This window comes from Dermacentor albipictus, chromosome 3 (genome assembly GCF_038994185.2).
Source record: "Dermacentor albipictus isolate Rhodes 1998 colony chromosome 3, USDA_Dalb.pri_finalv2, whole genome shotgun sequence".
Taxonomy (NCBI): Eukaryota; Metazoa; Arthropoda; class Arachnida; order Ixodida; family Ixodidae; genus Dermacentor; species Dermacentor albipictus.
In genome coordinates, this window is record NC_091823.1 from 10,829,114 (window position 1) to 10,855,258 (window position 26,145).

A 26,145-nucleotide genomic window follows, 5' to 3' on the forward strand; every position below is an offset into this window, starting at 1 on the left:
CTCGTTTGCTTTGAAGCAGAGTGAGCTGAAGTCATTAGAATAAGTGTCCCGCAACTTTAAGTTCGCAAGATATCGTACTGAATGCTGCCTTGCCTAAGCGTCAGGGCCTTGCTTAGCTAGCTGCGGACACTTAAGTTAGTGTACGTACATGTGGCAGACGCTCGTACGTTTCACTTTGAAAATTATATGCGATCCTGATCGGGCATAATTAACGAAGGATTAACGTAATCCAGCAGAATGCGAGGTCGGGCTAGTTGGTTCATGCTTGAAATGTGGTGGTGGCGCAAGGAAAACAAAAGCGGAAAGAAGAATGGACAGAAATAGCGCCAAATTGCAACTGGGTTGCAAGTCCGCGCTCAAAACCCGGCTTCAATACGATATGGAAAGTTTTATGGGTCATGAAGAACCTGAAGAACCTCGCTTTACATACCAGATTTTATGGTTGTCTTTCTTTTTTCGTGGAGATTGGCGGGCCAGCAATTTTTTTTTTCTTGTTTGCGTGCTTGCTCTGGCTTTTTGGCAACCCCGTGTAATGATTGCTCTTGGGACATTTTTGTGCAGTTCTCAATGCCGTGCTCCGTGCGTGCTGTATTATCTTTTGAATTTATCACCTTAATACTAATAATTGTTTGAGCATGTATTTTTTTATTATTGTTGTACCCACCCCCCTCTGTAACGCCCTTTTGGGCCCTGAGGGTACTGTAAATAAATAAAATAAATAAATAACGAACATTGCCTTCATGGCCGCCGCTCGAAAAGTGATTAGGGCCGTATCCCTGGCCAGCCGTGAGCATACCGCCGGCTAACGTCGTTACTTCTTCCTGGCGTCCCTTCCTGCCCCAAAGTATCGATATTGCGCGTATTGACAAATGACGTTGACGGAGACAAGTTTTCCTCTGAAGAGGTTTTGCTCACTGTGCAGCAACCTCGCGACCGTGTTTCAAAAGAATATACAAGGGCGGATTAACTACCTCAGCCTGCATTGTCGGGCTTCCTTCTTTACGGAGTGTGTGTTCCTGAGGAAAGAAGAATGTAAGAGAAGCAAGGTCTAGCGCAAGCGATGGGTACGGCTTGACATGACGCCTACCTACCTCGCATTTCCTCAAGGCCGTCGGGAAACCGAGACGGACAGAAAGAAGGGTAAAGAACGACGTTTTCGTACGCGTAGCGTCGTCTGCAACGAAAGTACACGAAGGAAAAAGAAGAGACCGAGGGGGGAAAAAGGATGGCGCGGGAGGGCGCTTCCTTCTGTGGCTGCCGAGGTTGGAGCCGTTAATGCAGCGTTGGACATCAATGCGCCTGCCAGGCAAGCCAGCGCCGGTGGTCGGTTGGGGGGCCCTTATCGCGAGGGCTGGGAAGGAAGAAGGGAGTGAAAGGGGATGCTGGCGAACGAAGAAATATAGTATAAAGGGAAGAGAAAGAAACATTGATGTCGGGACGGCGACGGGTTCCGAGCGTTATCAACGGAGACCGCGGAAGTCGGGTGGCCGCAGAGACGAGGCAGTAGCCGCAGTGTGCACAACGCCCACTGTCCATCCTGCCCTCCTGCTCTTACCTCCCTACTTTTCCGTCTCCGCTCTAGACGGCGGTCACCCTTTCTCGGCTTCCTCGTCGTCATCATCGGCTCCTCCGTTGGTCCGCTGCGATATACGCGCAAGTTGACGGCTGAACGACGATGCGAAAGTTGTTGGCGCCGTGCCCCGCGTGTCTGGTCTTGGCGCGTCGCGCCCAACCCGGCTGAAGGGAGCGTTGCCAGGAAGGAAGCGGCATGCCCCTGCTATTGCCTGCGTTTTGCTTCAAATGAAGGTGATGAAACCGAAGGGTGCTTTGTGCTGTTGACAAACACATTTCTGTTCGTGCCGTCATGTGTGTGTTTGTTGACAAGGCGCTGCAGCTTTTATGAAGTTTGGATGGCGAAGGCATATTGAGTCGGCTTCTCAATAGACAGCCATTCTTCGTTCTATACTATATATATATTTTTTACACTTTCCTCTCAGGCTGTCTCGTTCTGTAGACGCGGCGCCGCTCCGGTGAGCTGAGGATGTTCGCAGTCTCTGAAACAGTGCATGGCCCTGAAGGAACACCCGTCGTAATGTTCGCGCATTTCGATGAACTATAGGAGCGCACAAAACGACATCAGTGAACGCGTCGTTGTTGTCGTTTTATTGTAGAAAAGTTAATTATGAGGTTGTTACGTGCCAAAACCACGATCTTATTATGAGGCCCGCCATAGTGCGGGACTCCGGATTAATTTTGACCAGCGTGCGTTAAAGATTTGCTGTGGGGCAAGTCGGTACTGTCCATGCTGCAGCTGTACAGAGCACTGATTCTGGGCTTTTTACGGTAGTGCTTGCTGGTTTTTTGGCGAACACATGCAAAACAAATATGCGCACCCTCGAAAACTTGCAAGGCCAGGCTCTACAGACTTGTCTTGGACTACCGCGATGCGCCTCGACGCATGCAACAATCATGATAGCTGGAGACTACTTGATTCCAAGATAGATCACATTGTACAACATCAGAGCACACATTCGACATCTCTGTCGCGTACCCAGTCACTATATTGCTGTTTTGCCGGCGAAAGACCTCAAGCCACATTTTCCAAACTTGTTGCGACACACCAAGGCTGCGTTCCGTCGGGTTTTACACCAGCAGCAAGACCACTGTTATCCCTGTGGTGTCCATGACAGCCACAAGTACAGCTCACAATTCCGGCAATTGCGATGAAGACGTGGCCGCCATTGCACAGTGGTTCTACGACAGTTGACATTGTCATTACTGAACGAGGCATATGGGCAAAGAACGCACATTTTCACCGAAGGATCTTTCTGAGCCAGCTGCTCCACAGGCGCTGTTATGATACCGGCCTTGCAAGTCACAATGAAGTTGAAGATCTCCCACATAACGGTCACTACGACAACAGAACTTGTCGCCCCACGTGCCACATTTAATTACATCACACAAGCAAAACCTCGAAAGTGGGTCGCTTTTTGTGACTCCAAAGCAGCCCTTCAGAGTCTGCAGGCAGCCGGGACAGTGTGGCATCGTCGGTGATGACCTTGCTGATGATGCCGCCCGGGTCAGCCCATAAAAATACCCTGACAGTTCATATACCCTTATCTGCGAGGGGACTTCGTTCGCTTGCTTAAACCAAGACTGAAACTTCGTGGAACACTCCGATTTTCTCGAACTGTATATCCACCGGCTAGTTCCTACACTGAAGCTGCAGGTTCCATCGCAGTTCTCCCGCCATGATGCAACTTCACTGTGCCGCCTCTGGTTAGGAGTGCCTCTTATGAAAGCCTATTCATTCCTTATTCCGACATACCATGCAACTGTGAAGATACGATCGAACACGTGTTGCGTTTTTGTGATCTTTATGACATCGAGCGCGACACTATTCGGAATGTGTTAAACCGATTAGACAGCGGACAATTTTCAGAGACAAAGATTCCTAAACCATGGCCCCACGCGTCGCAGGCTTACAAAGCGACACAGGCTTTGCTACGATTAATGAAATCGACTGGCCTCAGTGACTGATTGTAGGCGGGAAGTGATAGACAACTGCACACTGAGAGCACCTTCTTCCCTCCGTCTCCTTTCTTTCTTTTCACCCCTTAAACCCCTTCCCCGTCCAGGGTAACAAACTGCACGTGCGTCTGGTTGACCTTTCTACCTTCTTTCTTTTCCTCCTCCTCCTCGTCCAATGTAGAAATGGCACGTATTGAAAGGAACTCAATTTTCTCCGTGTACGTATATTTGCGCTTGTATTTTTAGCCATTTATTTGATTTTTCTCCGAGTTGCGAATCTACCTAGTTTTTATCCAATGGGTGAAGTGTCTAAATTTTATTTGACTGAAGCGTCCATTTCCTTTCTAGCCGCCTTCTTGTGTGGTAGAGGTTATTTTGAGCGTTGTTGTTGAGTTGGAGTACTTTTCGAAGTCTCTAAATGCGGTCATAAAAGCTCGAAAGCACGCAAGCAGCTTCAAAGCGTACTAACGGCGATTCGAGTGACTCGTTTGTATTCGGCCCTCTGTGAGGAAAGCAGCATATCTCGAATATCCCAGCAAACTTACAAATGCAATAGTTGAACATATCCACAAACAGATTGCCGTATACACTTTGGGTACTCTGAAAGATCATATTATAAAATTTCAGGCATCTGCTGTGTTATGAAAGCGTGTCCAGTATATCGGACATAACTATACCGTGAGCCTCAAGAGGTCAGAAAAATTGTTCTCCATTTGCGAAAGCGAATGCGTCTGCGAATAAGCTCATGCATCCTAGGAGGCCGTAAGCTCTTCACGTTTCTATCTCGTCGCTCGTCGGCCCACACAGCTATGAAGGCACTTTTGTCTTTCTTGATGGCGACTGACCTATGTGAACACCTTTCACTCGCTCAGGCCGTCCGCGTGCGTGCGCAAGCTCACCACGGCTTTCCTCCCCCTCCCCTCCCTCTCTCTATCTTTCGATTCCTTCTTTCCCGTCCCCCAGAGCAGGCCAGCCAACCAGACGCATTTCTGGTTAATATCCCTGCCTTTTCTCTTTATTTCATCCTCCTATCTTCAATGCAAATTGAAGATCAAGATAACGGTCTTGATTTAGCACATAGCGTCCTAGCAAACTTCGCAAAGCGATAGTTACTGCCTTGCTAATGCTGTGAGGGGGTGGCCCGAATAACTTTTCCAATAACACGACTTGATGCGCGCAGAAACAGTGAAAGTGCATCGGAAGCCGAGTCCTGGGGGTGTATTCTATGAGTGTCCACCTAGTGGACATGTCCATTTCGTCTGCTGCTGAAATTCTGATTGGCTGGGCTGGGGTACAGGTCAGAACGAGACAGGCGCTCCCAGCCAATCAGCACTTAAGTATCAAACGAAATGGACATGTCCACAATGTGGACACTTACAGAATACGTTCCCTGTAACAGCGAGACATCGTTTGGCGTTAGCGTGCCTCTTTCTCTGTCTCTGTATGTATGTGCTTATCACGCACAAACAAACACGACAACGTCGGCGCGTTCTAGGGAATCGCGGGGCTTCCGTGGTGGGTTCCTGGCGGGCCTAATATTCGCCAGCTACCCCTGTGGGCAGTCATCAATCAGCTTCGTGTGGGAGAGAGGCACGTAGCCGTGGTGGCGGCTCGCGAGGCACTGCGTTCGCGGCTCAGCGGCTCCCGGTCGCCGCGTCTCCTCTCGTTTGCCGCAACAGTTTCAAGTTGGTAAGCTATCGCCGTGTATGCCGCAGTTCGATATCGAGAAAAGGCGCGTGTGGCCTCGCCAACCGAGCGTTGGAGCCCGGCCTCTTTGACGTATTGCAGATTCGCTGTACGAGTCGTCGTTATAGCTCTGTATCGAGTTACTTTCGTGCCGTCCCACTGCCCTTTTTTTTTCCTGTTGCCGTTTTCTTCAATTCTCTTCCGTCGTGCAATGAAATATTTTCTCGGTCGTTAAGTTTGCTTCTTCATATTGCACCTTGCACAAGTATCGCCGACAGTGGCCGTTGTTCAAAATGTGGTTGAAAACCATCGGCATAGCGCAGTGCGCTTGCACGTGATACTGCAACGGGAGCCCTGCTGGCCTGTATCGTCTAATGAAATTCCTGAAATTCTTTAGCGTTCGCCGTTTTCAAAGTTCTCTCTGCCATGATATTTGCACAATGCCCTGCAAAAAAAGAAAAAAAAAGGTAATTCTTCTCCATTCCGCCCTCTGAAAGTGGACGTACAGCGCAGCTGGTGCGTTATAATACATGCACCCTAACTGACGTTGCACCCTAACAGAAGTGCAGCATACATCCCCATTCTTCTAGACCGTATGCCAAGCACAAGTGCCTTATTGTACTAAATTGATGTTTAAAAGTAAAATGCGCCAAAAAATGCGTAAAGTACGACTTACACACAAGCTGCAGACATGATAGCTTCGGATTGTTATTCGAATACACGAGAAAACACAAACCTGTTATGCGGAAACTGAAAGACAAAACCCTTTTTAACCTGCCGTTTGAGGTCTGTCTGAGTGGCCATGGCCGCTAGGTGGTGGTACCATTAGCACAGCGTACGTCATCATTGTTGTAGGCCCTCCGCCTAGCGCAAGTGCGTTATTGGACTAACTGAATTTAACAAAGTAAAATATGTGAGAAAATTCGTAAATACGACTTATACACAGCCTGCAGACATGATATCATCGGATTGTAATTCGAATATACGTGAAAATATTATTCTGTTACGCGGAAACTCGAACACAATTGCTTTTCCAGCGGCCGTTTTTTTTTGTGTGTGTGTGAGCACGCCGCGAAATATCCCACTCCCAACCAACTAGTGGCTAACAACTTCGCTGTAAAGCTGGCTTCACAGCCTCTACGAAAAGTAACTCACCGTTAGCTCCGCAGAGATAACGAACAATGCGAATGGCCTTGTTCACTTTTCGTTCTGTGAAATGAACACGATGAGAACATGCCAGTCTCCGACCCAGTACCACATCTAGATAGCAGTGAGTCGACACTAGTAGAATGGCTGTTGTAGAAGAACAATCTGAAAATTACTCGGTTTCTTTAGAGTAAATGTTAGTGTGGCCATCTTGGTCGGAGACATAGCCATTCCTCGTTGTGTAAGAACTTTATTCACACAGTCCAATAAGTCTTGTAGCGTTTCCTGTATATCTACGTTTGACAGCGGAATTCCATATGCTTGTATCATCTGCATGTATTAAACATTTGCTCTTTGATGGAAAGTGGTACGGAAGTTATGCCATAACTACAGTAAGGAACGTTGGTTTGGTACACAAAACACGTTGGAAAAATACAGATATACACACATGGATTCTGCGCTAATAAATCTGCAGCTTCTGCGTTTTTCATCCTGCAACTTGGTGAAAAGCTATGGTAAAGACTGTCACATCGATCTTCTTCAACGACAACCAACTCTATGCTGTTTCTGAAGCAGTTGTTCAACTTTATCTGCGAAATAACGGAAGCAAGACGGTGGTACATCAGGGCTGACAACAAATCAGAAGCTAAAATGTTCGCACTTCGCCCTCATCGAAATGCTACCACGGCGGCCGCATTTCAATAGGGCGAAACGAGAAAATGCCCGTGTACCGTGCATTAAGTGCGCAGTAAAGAACCCATGGTGGTCGAAATTACTCAGGAGCCCCCCACTACGGCGTGCCTCATAATGGTACCGTAGTTTTTGCACGCAAAACCACATAATTTATTTTTTAGGTTAAAAATAATTATGAATGCACGAGCATGCAGCCTTTACGGAGAAATAGTTCACAGCGTTGCAGAAGCCGTGGAAGGTGCATCAGTGCAGGGCCATAAATTGTATTTCAGTGGGTGCCCAGCCAGATCGGATTAAATGGGGATGAGACGACCGACGGATACACCAAAAGGCTCTGAACGAAGGAGATCGTTGTCCCTCTGTCTAAGTGAGATACGCGGATCAATGTAAGGCAAGCGTCTAGCCACCGTTCAGTGGCCAAGAGGTTCGACGGCGATTAGGCGAAACAAGCACTGCTGTGTAAAATTGACCGAGACAGAGGATTCAGCAAAGCAGCTCAGCCGCGGCACGTACAGAGGTTTCTTCACGATTCAACTGGAAGGGGTATACACAGATTATTCTCTGTATACAGGGTACGCCGCTTGACCTTTGATTGCTGCTGTGGCCATTGTTACGCCTCGCCCTCCGTTTAAGCCAACTAATTGTGGTGCGTGCCTGACGCGTTGCATATTTGGGACTGACATATTTGGGACTGACATATCAGAGAGCACCCATAGAGGCACCTTAACTCCAAGCTGCCGACTTCAGCTGTGAACATCACTTGCAGCGCGTACATAGGCAGAGCGACCAAAAGAACGACCAATACACGCGCTGACTTCCAAATGATCTTCATTTTGAGTAACAAGCATATATACCAAGACACCAAGGCAAAAGCGCCCCCTCCAAAGGAAGAAGCCAGCACGAGTACGCATTCAAAATTCGAAGGAACCGTCGCCGCGTCCTTAAGGCGAACGAGCGCGCATGTGCGACCTCAGAAAAGCAAGTTATTTATCTGTTAATGCAGTTGGCGGCTTGCTAACCGAGTCACCTACAGCCATCGCCGCTACTTCAGCGATAAGTCTGGTGTTTTCTTAGGATGCATAGCTAAGATACTGGTCTTTTCAAAGAGCGGAAAACAGTCGCTTGCACAGCTTTGCGTTCGAACTAATCCTGTTCCTAGGGAACGTAGTTCTTGCAATATCATTCCCAGGGAAAACTATACAGATTGTTCGAAAGGTATAGTTTACAAGGTACCCCTGAAATGCGCTCGGTCTTGTATAGGGCAGACATGTAGATGTCCTAATGTCATATTGCAAGAACATAGCAATAAAGTGCGCGAAGGGTGGGAAGGGTTTCTAGGTGTCCATTGCGCACAATGCGGCTGTATCCCGCTCTTTGAAAAGAACAGTATCTTAGCAAGGCATCCTAATGAAAACACTACACTGTTAAAAGTAGGAAGATGGGAGAAGCGCTCCTTTACAATAGAAAAATCAGTTGGACCGTGGTGGGCAAGTCCCCATCTACAGCAAAACGCGAACATAATTAAAAGATACTTTAGCGTGCACAGAGTACATCGGCGTTTGATATGTATTCCTTAATAGTTATGTATGAAAAGACGAACTTATGCTCTTTACTGTGAGCGCAACTAGAACGGAGGCGTGTGTTTCGACGCAAAATCCATTTAGTACGGGGAGGACTATTGCACCAATCGTAGAGGACTACGAAGTGTATATATTATTCGGTTACGGTATGAACAGACGTCAGCTCTTCGTTGCGGGATTAACTTTGTTAGTTTTAGTACTATTTCTGCATTCATTAATTTACTTTAGTATTGTCGTTTATTAGCTTATTTATTGCTCTTTTACTTGGAAATGACATCATCTAGCTACTCCTTACCCCAGTCTCTCCACAGAGGTCTATGTATAACAGAACGAATGTATTCCGCGCGAGCATCTCGCAACGTTCGTGAGCAAAATTTTGGCCAGACAAGCAAAGTAGCACCAAAGGGTATCCCAATTGCACTCGAACATTCAAGTTAGAAAGCGTCGTCCTTAACGGTTTCGGCTGCGCATTGGCTGTTGGGACAGAGAGCGACGTGCGTTGCTTCGTAAGTGGGCGGGCAAAATCCTTTCATGAGGCCTGTATAACCGGCCAAGAAAAACACAACGAGCCCCTCCCGCGACACTGCGTGTGTCATCGTTTCTTTTCATCTCAGCTCGCACTCTCAGCCGCGAGCAACGCAACAAGAGGGCGCTGTAGCCCGTGTCGGGGCAGAGCGCAAGCAAATGTCGTCGTAGCGGCGCTTGTTTAATGAACTCGACACGAACGTGTCGGTCTTTGCTAGCTCGGAGGAAAACGCGTGGTGCGGGGCCACTTGTTCTAGCGCCCTCTCTATCCTCGACCGCTGGCTCCTCGGCCGCCTCCGCCACCGCGGCGGTTTCTGCTCGCTGGCAGACGAGCTATCGTATTAGAGACGCAGCGCTCTTGGGTTCTTTCTCGCAAGGAACGTCGTGTCTCTAGAGAAAGGAGCTCGTTTGCATGTTGATCAGGGCGTTAGGGGCGTGTGGGGGAAAGGGCAAGGCAGTGTTTTGGGTGCCCCCTCGACGCCGGGGCCACGGTCGTGCGTCAGCTTGCGGCCCTGTATCCGGCGCTCACATGCCACGAGTGCTCGTTAGCGTTTCTCACTCTTTCCCTTCGCTTCCGCCTCGAGAGGTTGTCGTGGACACAGCCAAATTATGTCGAATCCAACGCTACCCTCGTGCTGGCCTGCCCACCAGCCACGAGATTCCCTCAATTCCTATCTTTCTTACGAAGTGAAGCGTGTGAGGAAAGCAACTCGCGCACTCGTTTCAGTCCCTTAACTAAGGACAGCAATGAGGGAGACGGCGGGAGCTGATGTTGTGCAGGCCGGACTTTAATTTTCTAACCTCGTTATTGCCGCTCGCCTGAGGAATAAATGCGCGGAGCGTGACGTTATTTATGGCCCCGCGTTCGAAACCAAGTTTTATGGTGAGCGGCGCCTCGTGTTGAGAAACTCGCGCACACGTCGCGTTTTCGAGGACTGCTTCAACTTCTCGTCTTCACCCGTCCCCGTGGTACGTGGGACACACACACACACACACACACACACACACACACACACACACACACACACACACACACACACACACACACACACACACACGCACACGCACACACACACACACACACACACGCACACGCACGCACGCACGCACGCACGCACTTCATACTACAGACACACATAGACGTGCGCGCACATATCTGCACCTGAAGTACGCGGTCGCCAAGTTTACTTTTTGAACACATCCACCCGGCGTTTAACTCGATGCGGTTCAAATTTAATTTACCAAGTGCGGTGCGGTCTCGTTGGCTGCTCATGGCCGCTGCTTCGTTGGCCTGTTATCGGCCACCCGCGCTCCTTAGCATTTAGATGACTTCTCGGGGAAAATCAGTTCGGCCGAAGAACGCGAGCGAAGAAAGCCGACAGCGTAACCAGCCTTGCGGCCCGCACGGTCTCTCTCTGTGGTATCGGAATATCCTGGCCATTCGTGAAGTAACAAAGCTCATGGCAACAGAAAAAAAGTCGGACATTGTACGGGTATATAATCGCTCTTGCGAACATCTTTCGCGAATTACGAGCTCGGCGTTCTGAACAGTCATGAATTCAGGAACAGTCAGGAAAAGTTAAAGCATTACCCGAGCTTGCACTGTGTTCACCACACTTTTCAGTTAACACAACGATTCCTTTACATATATATATATATATATATATATATATATATATATATATATATATATATATATATATATATATATATATATATATATATATATATATATATATATATGCAGGTAAGACACGACGAACCTTTTGGAAGACGTATTTACTTAGCGTTTTCGGCCCGTGGACCAGCTTTGGTCAGAGTACAATGAAACATTGAACATACATTATAGAGCGTTGGATCACGTCGTGTTTACCGACTCTGTCGTAGCCTGTTTTGCGCATCGCTTACCGCGATGGCGGTGTATATTTTCTGGATCCCAGTGACCCTTTTTAATGCGGTGACAGCAGTGAGTCGAAAGGCTTCGGAAAGCAAAAAGGGGTACAAGTTCCACGAAAGGACGCTAAGACGCACCAACAGTAAACGAAACAGGGTTTTAATTGATGAAGTTTTTCATTCGTAAGTGTTTTTTTTTTTTTTGCCATTGGCCGAACGCAAATTAAAAAAAAATGAATTAATTAAATGAATTGAAAACGAAAGAATTCGTAAATACAACGTGATCCAACGCTCTATAATGTCTGTTCAATGCGTGCGAAAATTTTTTTTCTCGTTGATTGTCTCTCGCCACAAATTAATGTTAGCTAACGCACTTGTTCTGTGCCTGTTCTTACAACCAGCTCCATCGCGCGAACTGCTTTGTGAATTATGCCCTTAAGGATGAATGCTTGGTTTTCCTCCGTAAGAATCGCTTCTTATTGGCTGGTCGAATTCGCTAATTGTATGTCCGCTATCGGGGTCTGCCGACGCCTGTACTTACGAACCGCTCTGACGTATGAACTACATACTTTGCAAATTCTAACTCTTGCTGCGTCGATGTCCTTGCGAATCGCTGCAACGGCGCTGAAACGCCGCATTGCCACACGTCGCCGAGATGCCCCCAGACTGTAAGCATCGCCCGCTGTGTCGGGAGAAAGCTTGACCTCCTCCTTTCGCCACCTCGCATTACTTACTCGCTGCTATATTGCGCGTTGCCGGGGAACACGGTATAGCTGCTCTTGTTCGCCGGTTTTTAATTAAACCCCAGTGAAAGATGGCTTTTTTCTAGCGAACGTGATATGGGAAAACTTCTGGAATGTGCGCAGTGTCTCCCGGGAGATCAGAACGACGAAAGCTTTTCGGCCGGTGCAGCTAATATATGCGCTCGCGCAGCCATGCAGGAGGTCCAAGGTTGAAATTATTCGACTTTCTTTACATGCTTTGCACCGTTTCTTTTTTCTTCGTGGCTCTTTTCGCCATATTGTAGTGCGGCCTTAGTGAGCGGGACATCATGGCTGCGTGCTTTAGTTGAACGAGGCGGTACGGCGTGTCCGACCCAGCGCTGCTGTTTTCTTCTACGCCTTTGGTGTCAAGATAATGCTGTGATGGCGACACTTCTGTCGCTGTGTTTCATCCATTCAGTCTACTTAGCCCTATCAACTACCCGATTCTTCTCCATTCTTTTTTTTTTCTTTTTGGCGTTAGAGTTTTCCTAAATGGTATCACGCAGTCCTTTCTTACGCTTCCCGGAACACGAATTGCCATCAGAGCCAACTATCATCGCCTTTTTGCCTATGTTTAGCTCGTCCCGTATAGTTAAGTTGAACGGCAATACGTATGCACCGTGTTGAGACTCCTCCGAGTTCTTTTCCTCCCCACAACGGTCGGTTGTAGTAACCTTGTTCAGGGCATAGTTCGCGTCCATTCTTAGGACGTGGGTGGCAATAAGCGTGCGCGAGGCTATAAAGCTCTCGCATGCCAGCTTTCCTCGGCTAGCCTTGCACGCGTCGCGCACAGCGCTTTGCCGAGCGACCCGGAAGCGAGACATCCGAGCCTAAGTTCGCTGCAGTGGCCTCAGTCGTCACTCTAAGGCCGTACATTCAATTAGCCGTGCCTTCCAGGCCACACCGCGAGATGGCAAATGCAGCTCGGGCTGCGAGAGCGGGATCTCCACCTGGTGCGAATCCCTGGGCAACCGAGCCACATGGAGGCGTGTGCACCTTCTCTGCGCGATTAATGGCTGGGCACCGCTGCTGCCAACCGGCCATATCGCTGGGCTTTCGGTGGTCAGCAACACGCCTCTTTCACGCCCTGGAAGAAAAATTTCTGGTTTCCTTGTTTATTTCTTCCCTTGGTCGTCCGTTCTCGCGGTGTCATGCCTCACGCGGACTTTGTGCTGATTAATTGCATTGCGGCTCTTTGCCGGCCGCCAAAGCTTTTATGCGTCGTGTTTTCTTGCGCGCTTCTGCTGGTCTGCTTCTTCGACGTTTATCGCCTTGCTCGCGCGTTGATGATTTTGCGCCGCTGAAACGTGACCGGTGTGTCGTTATTGTTGTGGGCCCGTTATTGCGATCGTGCCCATACTGATGGCACAATTGCAGTCGGTGTTGCTATTTTAACAAGAGTTGTGGCGTCGAGTTGTTTACGCTGCACACGCAGTCAACTCGAGGTGAAGTTGAACGGCTGGCGGTCTCCTCTTGCTCCAATCATCGCGTCATTTCGGTTATGCTGCCGTTTCACGGCGATAATCCCGGTTTGATTTTTGTGTCACTTCTCAATGCTATTCAATTTTGCGCATTGCTAAGGCGTCTTAACAGCGAAAGGGATAGTAAAAGAGAAGGTTATTTCCAATGTGGATAGGGGCGTGCCTTAATGTAGATGTGCATGCTTTCTTGCTCTCGTATTAGTAAAAAAAAATTATGCATATTAGGAACCTTGTTACGCTCGATAATTTCGCACTCAATATTGCGTCGAGTTCGTCCCGCTTTACTTTGATCGCCTATGATTTCCGCTAACACTAGCCAGCAATAAATACCCTTCCCTGCACGTTTCTATTTAATATGCGTGGAGTAACCGCACCATACTGTGTGACTTCAAAAACCCCCAATTCGCGTTCCTAAAGTAGACTCAATGTCATAACAACTTATTTCAACATCGCTTTTATTAATGTTATGTGACCATGTTATTATGGCGTTACGTGTGTGGTGCATATTGTTACATATCAGTCAACGAGTGTGTGTGCTTTTTGTTTTTATCTGCAGGAGGAGCACGCCCAAATCGAAGCCGAAGTCAAGGACGATGTCAGTGCGGAGAGCCGGCGAGAATCACATTCCCTGTGAGTATAAGCCAACGCGCATGCCTCATTTCTTCGGAAAACGATAAGGTTTGCTCGAGCCGCCCTTACGCACTCGTCCTCGTGAAAACGTCGATCAGACTGATAGAGGTCACTGCAGTGGAGGAGTCGAGGACTGCTACTGGCCACCGAAGCAAAGCTGACGATCCGGCAGGTTCATCCCAATTGGCTTCGGACGAGCACGTCGCACTTAATGACGTTCTTGCGAAGACAACGATTCGTATTCCAGAGTGAGCATCTCTCGCGTCGACTCGTTATCTATTTGTGCACAGGATTGGTCGAGGATTGTTGCGGCGCGCGCTTCCTGCGGCTGGCGAATCCCTGACCCTCTGGTGACACAACGGTTCACTGCTCGCTCGGCACGAATGATGCCGGCTCTCGCACACTGCCGTCCGCGAGGGTTATTGTCGCGGGGACTTCAAGAATAATTAGTCTTTTGGGGTGAAGGGATAAGATGGGGGGTGGGGGGGGACGCAGCCGTACATTTGCGAAGTTTCTATCCGGGAGCTCCATGCAGCTGGGTCGCATCAGCAGTCGCGAGTGACCTGGCTCATTAAAGGTACCGGTTCTATGTTCCCCGGAGAGCGCTTCGGTGCGTGCTAAAGGAGTTTTCGTCCGAACGCAATTGGATTTCGGAATGTAGTGGGGAGGGTTAGAGCCGCTCTGCTGGGCCCTGAATACCAAGCCCTGCCAGCGTTCTGCTTCGCTCGTGCTGTTCAGCGGCCACGTCTCACTTTGTCCCATGCGGTGCTATACATTGAAAAGTGGTCTAAAACTGTAGTTCGTGGTTTTGCGTGCTTTTGCGTGCTTTTGCGTGCTTTTGCGTAATTTCTGTGTCCACGATCGCGACTTACGGTTAGCTGGCGCTTTAATATTTCCGGTTTCGAGGGCTTGGAACACGCTCTTTCCGACCTTTAATGAGAAGCACAATGCGGTAAATATTGAACACGGTATTGGCTCTTCACTGGCACGGGGCGAATGATGCACTGAGACATTCTTAATGCCCATTAGACTGGTGGATTTTGTTAAGTGCGTTTGCTTTTTGTTTGTTTTGTAACGTTGTGCAATCTTGATTCATTTCCCCGCTGCGGTGGCTTAGTGACTGTACTTAGCTGTTGAGCACGGGGTCGCGGGGTCCAATTAATCCCGGCCGCTGGAATGCAAAAACGCGTGCTGCGTCTTACTTTCGTACATGGTTAAGAACTCCAAATTGTTGAAAATTAGCCGGAGCCCTCCACCATACCACGCCCGTTATAGCCCACTTGATTGCTACGGTGCGCTAAGCCTGAACAATCACCATTCATTCTCCTGATCATATTTTCTTTCTTTGTCTTATTAGTGTTATTATTATTAATGCTCGTTTTTGCGTCGCGAGTGGTCCACCAGCTTCAATTATTTCAATCTGATGGCCTCTCTTGCACAAGACGTGCTCGCCATATCCGATTGTGGCCACCTTCGTCGGTGTTATTGTAGTACGTTTTGGAGTCGACACTGCTGCCGTTGCTTCGTTGCATTCACCTCCGTGGCTACCTAGATATAAAATGTCATCGTGCTCGCGATAATTTTTGCGGTTGGTGGTTTATTGAACTGGAGTACGGGAGTCACTCGGCTTCACAACAGGTCGAAATGGGCAAAGCCGTAAAAAAACCAAAAAATAATAATAATAACGAGACGACAGCTCGGATAAGTAGGCGTATACGTGAGAGTGAGCGGAAGTTCACGGGGTGGCCAGCCACACGCTTAGACAAAGCTACACGTCTGCCACACAACGATAATAGTCATCTGCCTTTCTTGCGTGTCCTTTCTTGAAAACGCCGCGCCCGCTACTTTCCTGCCGGGAATGCTATGTCATTCTGATAACGCGCATGCCGTTCGTTACTGGGAAGTGCCGGGATCGCAGCATTAAAGAAAGGGAATGCGGACAAGACAGATGCCGGTTATCGTTGTGAGGCAAGATACAACCCAAAGGGTGTAATTTTGTTTTACACTCTGAAAACAGTTGACCCTTTGGGGTGTATATTTGTCCCACAACAATAATCGTCATCTGCCTTGCCCGCGTTTCCTTTCTTTAACGCTGCGAGCCCGGTACTTCGCAGTCACGAACGGCATGCGCGTTATCAGTGTGACGCAGCATTCTCGACAGGAAAGTAGCGAGTGCCGAGTTTTCAACAAAGGAAACGCAGGCAAGGCAGATGAGGATTATTGTTGTGGGACAAATATACACCCCAAAGGGTGCAAACTGTTTTTAGAGTGTAGAGCGCAGACACAACAACTGCTGCCCTCACGACGCTGGCGAAATAAGTATGCGATGGCCCAAGTTCCGCGCTATGACTGTTTGAATTGCGGCATCCAACTGAAGATCCACGGCACTGCAATATCTTGCAGGAATTGCACTCTTTCCGACGAGGCACTGGCAGCCTCGTCGACAGTTTAATCTGGATTCACGTGACCGGCCGAATTCTACGGACGCGCCCGAGTGGCAACGAATTGAGCCGCGAACAGCTTATCTGCTTCGTCCTTGTGCGCAGCGTGATTGGACGGCACTGAGCCACGCACTGCTCGTCCGCGGAAGCTTGCCCGTCCTGTAAATCCAGCTTTATGGGAGTTTCATAATGCCGTCGTGCACCGCTGCGGTTCTTCTCTGTAGGCGAAGACGGCATTTCTATGATGTGCAATCGTGGGCAGCCCAGAGATGAAGTAACTGCACTAAAATGGCATCGTTTCGCAACCGTTTTAGCTATATACACACGTTACTGAGTGCTTGCGCTTTCGACGAATGGGTAGATATATTGCGGACGTGATTCGCTGAAAACCTTTCCAGACCATTTTTGTTGCGCTTCACTAAAATGCATGTCGCTCTGTCAACGTTCATTACAATTCCACGAAACGCCGTGCCTCGTTCTATGACGTCAGCACCTGTCGTGTATTGAGCAACACGTCTCGTGGGTCGCCGTTGGTACCTGTTGTTACTTGTAGCGCGCTGCGACGTCTGCCTCAGTATGCGTGGAGCTGAGGGGCGGCGCTGTGCGTGGTTAGGGAAAGTGGTCTGCTTCGAGAATTCCGTAGTCTCTGTAATTGTTGTTGGTAATATTACTAATTATATGACGTAAAGGAGAGATAGGCTCGTTCAAGTGGTCGGCTACTCCATGGTACCGATAAACGAGGTGAAAAGCACGGGAAACGTCCAAGAATGCTTGACCTACTGATGGTGATAGAAACGTAGTATCAACGAGAATTAGAAGGATAGCTATAGGGGCTTGTTGGTTCGGCATATCTTATTTTGTTGCAGCGCAAGCTGAACTACAAGGACAAAAGAAAGGCACATTTGACACACACAGCGCTGTGTGTGTCAAATGTGCCTTTCTGCTGTCCTTGTCGTTGAGCTTGCGCTACAACAAAATAAGATAGGTGAATCAGGAATTCGTAACACTCGCGGCTAGGCAACATTTTTTTTTTATTAATCAGTCATGTCAAATATAATGTGGCGTTATGTTGAAATCAAGAAGCACACTCCGTTGCAACATTGTTGCATCCTTTACCCTTGCTGCGTCAGTTTGTGAAGTAGTTCAGTGTAACGATAATGTTTTCTGCGTACCATACCGACCACTAGGGGTGAACACGCACAACTTTCCGTCTTTTCTAGAAAAGTACTTGAGCTGGTTGAGTGATAACGGTTTCAAGTTAATTCAGGCAGGGGACCTAGACATTGATTTTTTAAAGGTTTCTACTTTATTAAAGGAACTTAGGAAGACAATCAAATCAAATGGTTTCGAAGATGTTATAGTTAGTCTGACTCGTGTTTGAACAGATACATTGACATTACTTCACGTCTTGATAACCAACGTCCACTATTCTAACATTTTATCTGATGTTGTGAGTGCTCGTGTAAATGATCACCTTCCAATGTTTCTTTTCATAGCTCTGTGTTCACTTACAACACGCTAGCACCGTTTCCCACAAATGGTTCGAGATATCAATATGTACAGCCTGAAGAATTTTTGTGGTGCAGTATCGCTAATGGATTGGTCAGAACGGATGCGTACCAGAGACCCAGAAACTGTTGATGAATACTTTTGCGCTAGCTTTCAGGATTCTTATGATGAATGTTTTAAATGCAAGTTAGTTGAACTGGTACGTAAATAGAAAAACGAAACATGGATAAATAAAAATTGTATCAATGAAATGCGCGCCGTAGGTCGCCTACAAAGAAACTTTATTGATACCGGAACTGAGAAAGAATCGCATAAATTTAACGTACAAAGGAACAAAGTAAATAGCCTGTTATAAACAGAGAAGAGACAATATACTTACATAATTTTTTAAATAACGACGTAATAAAGATGCACATGCCCAAGCCAGATCATAACCGCGTGGCCATGAAACACTCCCTCTCCAAGCCCATACCTACACCAAAAAATCAAGTTCTTTATTGAAAAGACACACTGGCGGTTCGCTGACGCTCCTATCTGAGCCTTGGCTTGCCGTGAAGAAAGCTTCCAAGGTTTCACGTGCCCTTTGGTCCTTTGCTCGCCCTAACTCCACAAACCTGCGTTCGCCCTGTCTTCTACTTTGGTTTCTCTTCCTTAGCGCATTTAAGTTCACACACACAAAAAAATATCTCACCAACTAGCGTCCCAACATACACTCCTCAGCCTGGTTAACCTCCCTGCCGTTTCCTTATGACCCCCCCCCCCCTCTATCTCTCTCTCTCTCTCTAATGGATATGTAACACCCCTCACCTTATACTCTGCCACTGCCGTTTAAAAGGGGCTGCGGACCACGTAAAGCCATAAAAAGCCTTTTTGTTCGCGTGTCCTGAACATTTTGGTGTTGATTTAACGCGAATCAAATTGAATTGAACGTGCACACACAATCATCCATGTACATGTACGATGTACAATTAAGCAGACTGGTCGACCACCACTGAGGCAGTGTGACGATGGTATATTTACAATTTTGCAGGCATGTAACAGTATTTAACACGATGTTGAAGCACAGTGCGCACAAGTACTGTACTTCAGAGGCGTATGGTGCTGTCGCAGTGATAATGCACACAAAGGCACCAGTGCAATGGCGTCATTGACATCACTAAGTGGTTGTCAGACTATGCACTGCAGAATGCGTAAAGAGTTATGGAACTGCTCGCGAGGGAGGGGTTTTCGAAGCTGCACTTTTACTACATTTTCCGAACATGCCACCGTCTGGTGCACTTACCGCAGGCCTCCGCGCCCCGCTTCCCTCGTGCTGCAGTGCATGAGAGACACGCACAGTTGGAACGCCCTTCATGTGTGTGTATGTTTCTTAACCCTTTCCTCTCTGTCCTCTTTCTAACCCCTATCTCCCAAGCCTAGCGTAGGGTAGCGAACTGGAGACTAATATCTGGTTAATCTCCCTGCCTTTCCTCTTCATATATATATATATATATATATATATATATATATATATATATATATATATATATATATATATATAAACGAGAAGAAAGGGGGTTAACCGAGGGACCCGATAATTATTAGTCATATAATGAGAAGCCAACAAACACTGACACGAAGTACAACATAGGGGAAATTGCATGTGCTTAATAAATGAAATAAAGTAATGATTAATTAATGGAAATTAAAGTGGATGAAAAAACAACTTGCCGCAGGTGGGAACCGAACCCACAACCTTCGCATGTCGCGTGCGATGCTCTACCTATTGAGCTACCGCGGCGGCGTTTCCCCATCCACTTTTTTGGGTATTTATGTGTACTAGTAGAACCCTGGGAGTGTTAGCCAGCGCCCCCACTCAGAGACCTTGGCGGCGAACGTGGAACGTCTTTTTTTGCCGCAGGCGTCACGAGAACGTGATCTTTTCGGGTGAAGGCAACTGGTCAATAAACCCACATATGCTACCTGAAGGCATCAATGTTGCCGGATTCGAGACCCTCGTTATGTAATAAACGAGAAGAAAGGGGGTTAACCGAGGGACCCGATAATTATTAGTCATATAATGAGAAGCCAACAAACACTGACACCAAGTACAACATAGGGGAAATTGCATGTGCTTAATAAATGAAATAAAGTAATGATAAATTAAAGGAAATCAAAGTGGATGAAAAAACAACTTGCCGCAGGTGGGAACCGAACCCACAACCTTCGCATGTCGGTTAACCCCCTTTCTTCTCGTTTATTACATAACGAGGGTCTCGAATCCGGCAACATTGATGCCTTCATGTAGCATATGTGGGTTTATTGACCAGTTGCCTTCACCCGAAAAGATCACGTTCTCGTGACGCCTGCGGCAAAAAAAGACGTTCCACGTCCGCCGCCAAGGTCTGTGAGTGGAGGCGCTGGCTAACACTCCCAGGGTTCTACTAGTACACATAAATACCCAAAAAAGTGGATGGGGAAACGCCGCCGCGGTAGCTCAATAGGTAGAGCATCGCACGCGACATGCGAAGGTTGTGGGTTCGGTTCCCATCTGCGGCAAGTTGTTTTTTCATCCACTTTAATTTCCATTAATTTATCATTACTTTATTTCATTTATTAAGCACATGCAATTTCCCCTATGTTGTACTTGGTGTCAGCGTTTGTTGGCTTCTCATTATATGACTATATATATATATATATATATATATATATATATCTTGAACAGACGATTCCTGACTGTGTGCAACTGTCGCATGTTTACTGTGATAAATAAATGTTGTTTTCCCCAAGTTATATGCGACAATCACTGATGACGTTGATTCTAGCTATTAGTGACTAAAGGCAGTGCTTATCATTAGCGCTTAGCTGACGAGCATCTATTTGTCCTTAAAGAAATAAATATGTTAGACTTATATACAGATGGTTACTGCGTACGCGCAATTCGTTTCGACAAGACACTGTTCCTGCAAGAAAAAAGCAAGAAATTAAAATGCGCTGTTTGTCTTTGCTAAATTGATTGATTGATTGATTGATTGATTGATTGATTGATTGATTGATTGATTGATTGATTGATTGATTGACAATTAGATACGTGAGTGTAGGTTTAGACCGTCGACTGAGGCGAATAAAGAGGTGTCGCGAAACGCTACGCGCAATTTCCTTTGGTCGTTTCTGACGATGACTATATGTTTTGATATTTCGCCTCCTCGTTTTCCTTGTAATGCAAATATTGAAGACCGAGAAAAACATGGAAACCACGAGAGCTGCGCACCGCGCTGAATATCTCGGTCGCCGCGGCATAACCGGCCCAACCTCAGCGTCTAAACTGGAGCGTTCCCATTCGCAAAATCTGGCGGTGGTGAAATTGACAACCCGCGTTCACTGTCGTGATGAATAGCTTTCAGGTCAATCTCCGGCGCTTGTACAATCCACACGAAGTGCTTTCCCGTGTCGCATTTTCTTAAAATCGATGTCCTCTTCGGAGGTCAGGACATGTCTTGAGCAATATTTCGCATCGCTCTATATTAATGAATGTCTTTACCTCCCCAACGCCCTGCCCTCGTTCCTCCGCCCCAATGCTAATTTTGACTATGTTTTATACCTCAAACCTGGGCTTTTTGAAATTGTCCATCATTTGTCGCTTTAGTCTTCGCTTTTGCCTGCTTTCGCCATGGCAAACGTTGCCCTGCAGTCCATTTATCATCGATATTACTCTTCTTTGCGAATCACGTGATCCTTAAGAGAAAGAGAGAGCGAGAAGACATAAGGAAAAGGCAGGGAGGTAAAACCTGGCTTAGCCCGGTAGGCTATCCTGTACTGGGGAAGAGGGAAAGAGATCGAACGAGGAGAAGGAACAAAGAAGGTCACAGTTTGCACTGTTACACACACAATCGTTCATCGCTGAGTCCCTCACAGGTGGTTATGCAGGCTGGCGCCATTCTAGATACGCAGCAGAGCCTCTGTGGCCTTCCACATAGCAGGCGCACGTGGCTACGAGCTCAAGCCTCACAGAGGCCGTGGTCCTCTGTGAGCCTTCAAGAGCGCCCGAGCGTAAATAAGGCGCCGATCATGCGTCATCGACATTATATAGGAGGAAAAATAGTTTTCGTCCCATTCCATTTTCCCTTGAAGATTTCTGTGGGCGCCTTGTGTCAACTTCAGCATTTTCTTCATATTGAAAAAAAAAATTAAAGTAATCAACTACAATGCGTCAGATCAAAAGAGCTAAACTTGTTCTCTCGTCCTTCATCTCGTTCGTGCTCCTAAGTCCTCTATTTCGCTTTATTTAAGGCCAAGCTTTCCTCTCTCTTTTTCTCCCTCCTTTCTACCTGGTGTCACAGATGTAGCGGTATCCGTTGTTCCGAAGCCTATCGATAGCGCCAACGTAAGGCCGCGATCACTCAATGGCCGCACACACGGCGCGTTGCTCAATCTGAAGCACTTTTTCTTTTCTCTTTCACCATCAGGACGTTTTTTAAAAATTTTCGCTGTAGTGTTTGTTTTTCTGTCAATTTTAAGACCTCCCCAACAGCCTGGACGTATAGCTGCCTCTGCTGTTTCGGGCCTGTCGACTCGAAGATAATGTATGGCTGTGTTTGCACGTCCCCCCTCGCCCTCCCGCCTCTTCATGTCTCCACCTCCTCTCGTATTAACACTTTCTTCCTTTTTTTTTCTCGCTCCCCACCTTTCTGACGTTGTCGATGCCGCCTCACCAAAGGACTCGAGATGTACAAGCGCTTAGCGCAGCAAAATTGAGCTTTCTGCGCGGTGCGTCTTGCTCTCCGTTAAAGCCGGCGTCGACAAAAAAGGGGCGAAAAATAAAGGACAAGTGGAAATAACATTTTAAAACAGATGTGATCCGAACAACCGTTGCGATGGTGCTAAAAGCGTCGGAGTGGTACGTGTTCGTGTAGCTGTGCGTGTAGCCGTGTATAAATGGCATTGCGCAAAATGAGGAGGCGCAGAGTCGTGCGCACGATGAAGCGGCAGAAAGAAAGAAACTGCGCCCCGTGCAGTGCTCTGGAATATACTGAGCTTGCGTCAGCCGACAAATGGTCGAATTCACAAAGCAGCTTTTTTTTTTTCTTGTCTCTAAGAACTACCGTTTGAATGCTGCCTTTGCTGTCACAATTGGCTGACCGGCTCTCGTTTCTAACGAACGTTTCCTACGTGTGAGCGATTTCTAAACGAGCGGCACTTGTTCCCATAAGTTTCCTAGGCAACGCGGGGCCTTATTCGCGCTGCTCTCGAGAAAGTGTAGGGTAGCCTAATAATTGACTGAAAAATGCTTGTTTCGTAACTCTCCATTGGTGCCTTTCATTAGCGACAGTTCGTTAACGGGCGCGCGCCTTCGATGAAAAATGCTTTGCTTGTGTTGCAGGCATTCGGCGCTTGCCGGCGGATATCTTGTTTCATGAGAATTTTAATTGATAACGAACGTTGTGTGCGATAGAATAATGGGTTATGTTACATTATGCTTATTAATTTTCTATCGTGAATGAATCTGCGCTTGAAATCATAAAGTGCGCTAGGTGGGACACTTCGAGGGACAGCGTTTCGACGAGCGCTATTATTTGCACATCAGTCTGCGCTCTTTAGAAGCTTTGGCCACTAAATATTTGAACTTTCTCGCATTTCTCGCTCCTTCCAAATAACTTTCACGGACATGTGTACTACCTTTTGAAGTGTAGCAGAGCCGCCGTGTCGCAGATTTACTGGGACCCGACTATTAGAAGCATCAGCGAGCGTGGTTGGGCGCGCGGGCTGCATTTGAGAGAGAGGAAGTAATATGAGAAAGCAGAAGCAGGGGTGATGAAGAGAGCAAACAAAGGGAAGCGCTTTCTAGCGCGGACGCTGCCAGACGTGCTGCACTGCGAGCGCCGGATTTACGCGCAGCTATGACCCACCCACTCTGACGGATTTACGCTGCCATCGCTTGGCGCGGCACGACGTTCCCTGTGGACGCGACTGGCGCCGTTCTTTTTTAATAATAATAATAATAACTTTATTTGCATCCGAAATACACGATGCCGGAGGCCTGCAGAAAAAGCTGTCGCATTGCAGCTTGACAAGGCCGCAGGCCCCTTGCTGTCCTTGCTTCCTTGATGTCCTTGCTTGATTTTTGACAGGAATCAAACTTGTTTTTCTACGTGCGACGAAATTTTTTTTTTCATAAATCGTATTGTGCCTGAGGTCTACCTCATAATAATAATAATAATAATAATAATAATAATAATAATAATAATAATAATAATAATAATAATAATAATAATAATAAGAAGAAGAAGAAGAAGAAGAAGAAGACTTCGATGTGAGAGACTGCCTCCGCTGGCGTCTGTGTCCCGTCAAGTGCTTATCGCTTTCTTTCGCTCGCTGCTGTCGTCGGCAGATTACATGGGAGCGTCACGCAAGGTGTTCCGAAGAGCATAGGCGCGGGAAAAGAGAGAAAGCGCTGACGTGTGAAGGCGTTCGTGCAATGAACCGATGTTGCCGAGCACTGTGACTTCATCATTCCGGTCACACGAGCCCTTCGATCAGCTGTATGCGGTGCGAACGCTTTCTTTCCTTTCTGAGCATCAAGTGTACGCACCCTTGAATGGCAGTTGAATGGATTCCTTAATAGTATGATACGGCTATAGCAACAAATGCTGAGAAAGGGGCAACACAGCTCCTTGTAATTTTCCTCGTGTGTCGTCTTGTTCGTGAGATCGTCCGTAGTTATCGCGTTTATATATAGAGAGAAATAACAGTAATACAATGCTGCATTCAGCGAAGCTATTGCCTGACTGACACAAGTCTTAAAGGGCCCCTCACCACGTCTGGCCATGTTGAGCTGACAAGTGCAGAGCATACATTACGCTATCGCGACCGCGCCTGCGAAGTATTACACCGCTACGCGCCGCGGAAAGCTCTGAAATTTCAAACCGAACGCAGTTTTCCGTTGTCCTTGCAGCCGCCGCGCTCCAAGCCATAAGATGACGTACACGGGCTAGTGCGCCTACGTACACGTGTTCGTACTGTGACGTCGCTCGTGGTGACATGTGACTTGGAGAATTATTCATACGAACATCTGTTATTTGTGTAATATGTTGCTAGAATAGACGAATTAAAGTTTCGAGAAATAAAAAACGCACAAACCGAATGTGTGCATATTTTATTTTACTTCGCACCACAGCAAGAGAGATATACTTCCGTTTCGTCTGCTTGTTCCCACGTCTTGCAATCACGCGTGCAGACACCGAAACTATGTCATATTCTTCCACGTTCCAGCGCGGGATCATGCTCTGATTCGCTTGGTTCTGCCTCAGTATTCGTGTAGTACAGACCCCTATACCGCTAGTCAGGTGTCCTCGTGCACAGCACGCAAAATCGTGTGCTGCGCGAAACGAGACAATCGGAACAGCTGGCACGCGCCGCCGTCAGCGGAAGTGCGCCGCGTCGCAAGAAAGCGAGGAGGAAAAAAAAAAAACGACGGAGGGGCCTGTGACGTATGCGTCACGCGATCTTCGAGGTCCGGTATGGGAGAACGCAGGGAAGGAATTTCGCTTGCGGAAGCTAGACGGGACAAGTACACAGAGCGTCCTTGTTTGCAGTGGAGCTCGCCTCCTGAAATCGGGTTCGCGACACTGAATTATTTCCATCTTGACTATTAATGAGCCGATGTGAAAATTTTTTGCAACAAAACGCTCCCTAGAGGACACGTAACAACTTCCAGCGTATAACGGAAACTTGCAGCGGGGCCTGCTGAGGGGCCCTTTAAGTAAAAAATGAAAAAAAAAACACGCTCAGAACGGTATAGTGGGGAAACAAAATATTAAAATACGAAAAGTCGCAGTTTCGCCAGAAAGGCGAAGCATCGATTGCGATAGCAAATGAGTAGAGAGCTACACGAAGTAAGAATAGTAGTTTTATCGGCCGTGCAAACTTGTTAAACATTCGCTTACTATCTGAATTAACAAGCATGGTGTCAACGCGCAGAAGCAAACATGAAAACTCAATGAGCACGGACTCTTGCTGTCAAAGCGCTGGTGTGAGGAAACGCGGCAGCAGCAGCGAGCGAAGTGACCTTCGTGCGGTATATCGCTTCAACGTAAGAGTGGCGAGAACACAGCACGCACGAAGGTGTGAGCCGTCTGCAGATACGGCGCACGCGACGGCGCGCGGCCGTGCAAAGTACGCACCTGTTCGCGGACTCGAAGCCGCCCCCCTTTCCTTCCGCGCTGCCTCCCTGCTGTACTCCATACATGATCCGCAAGACTGAGCCGCGATCGTCAGTTCCCCTTCCGCC

The 26,145-nt window shown here is 47.6% G+C and overlaps 1 protein-coding gene across 6 annotated transcripts in view; it reads left to right on the plus strand.

Annotated features, from left to right (window-relative positions):
- The window catches only part of LOC135919543 (protein Shroom3-like), a 612,939-nt gene that overhangs the window by 447,453 nt on the left and 139,341 nt on the right, over nucleotides 1–26,145 (plus strand). For all 6 annotated transcript variants that reach the window (XM_065453435.2, XM_065453437.1, XM_065453436.1 and 3 more), the window contains one exon: nucleotides 13,856–13,929. In XM_065453435.2, coding sequence (XP_065309507.1) covers nucleotides 13,856–13,929 — 74 coding nt within the window. The remainder of the gene's footprint in view (nucleotides 1–13,855; nucleotides 13,930–26,145) is intronic.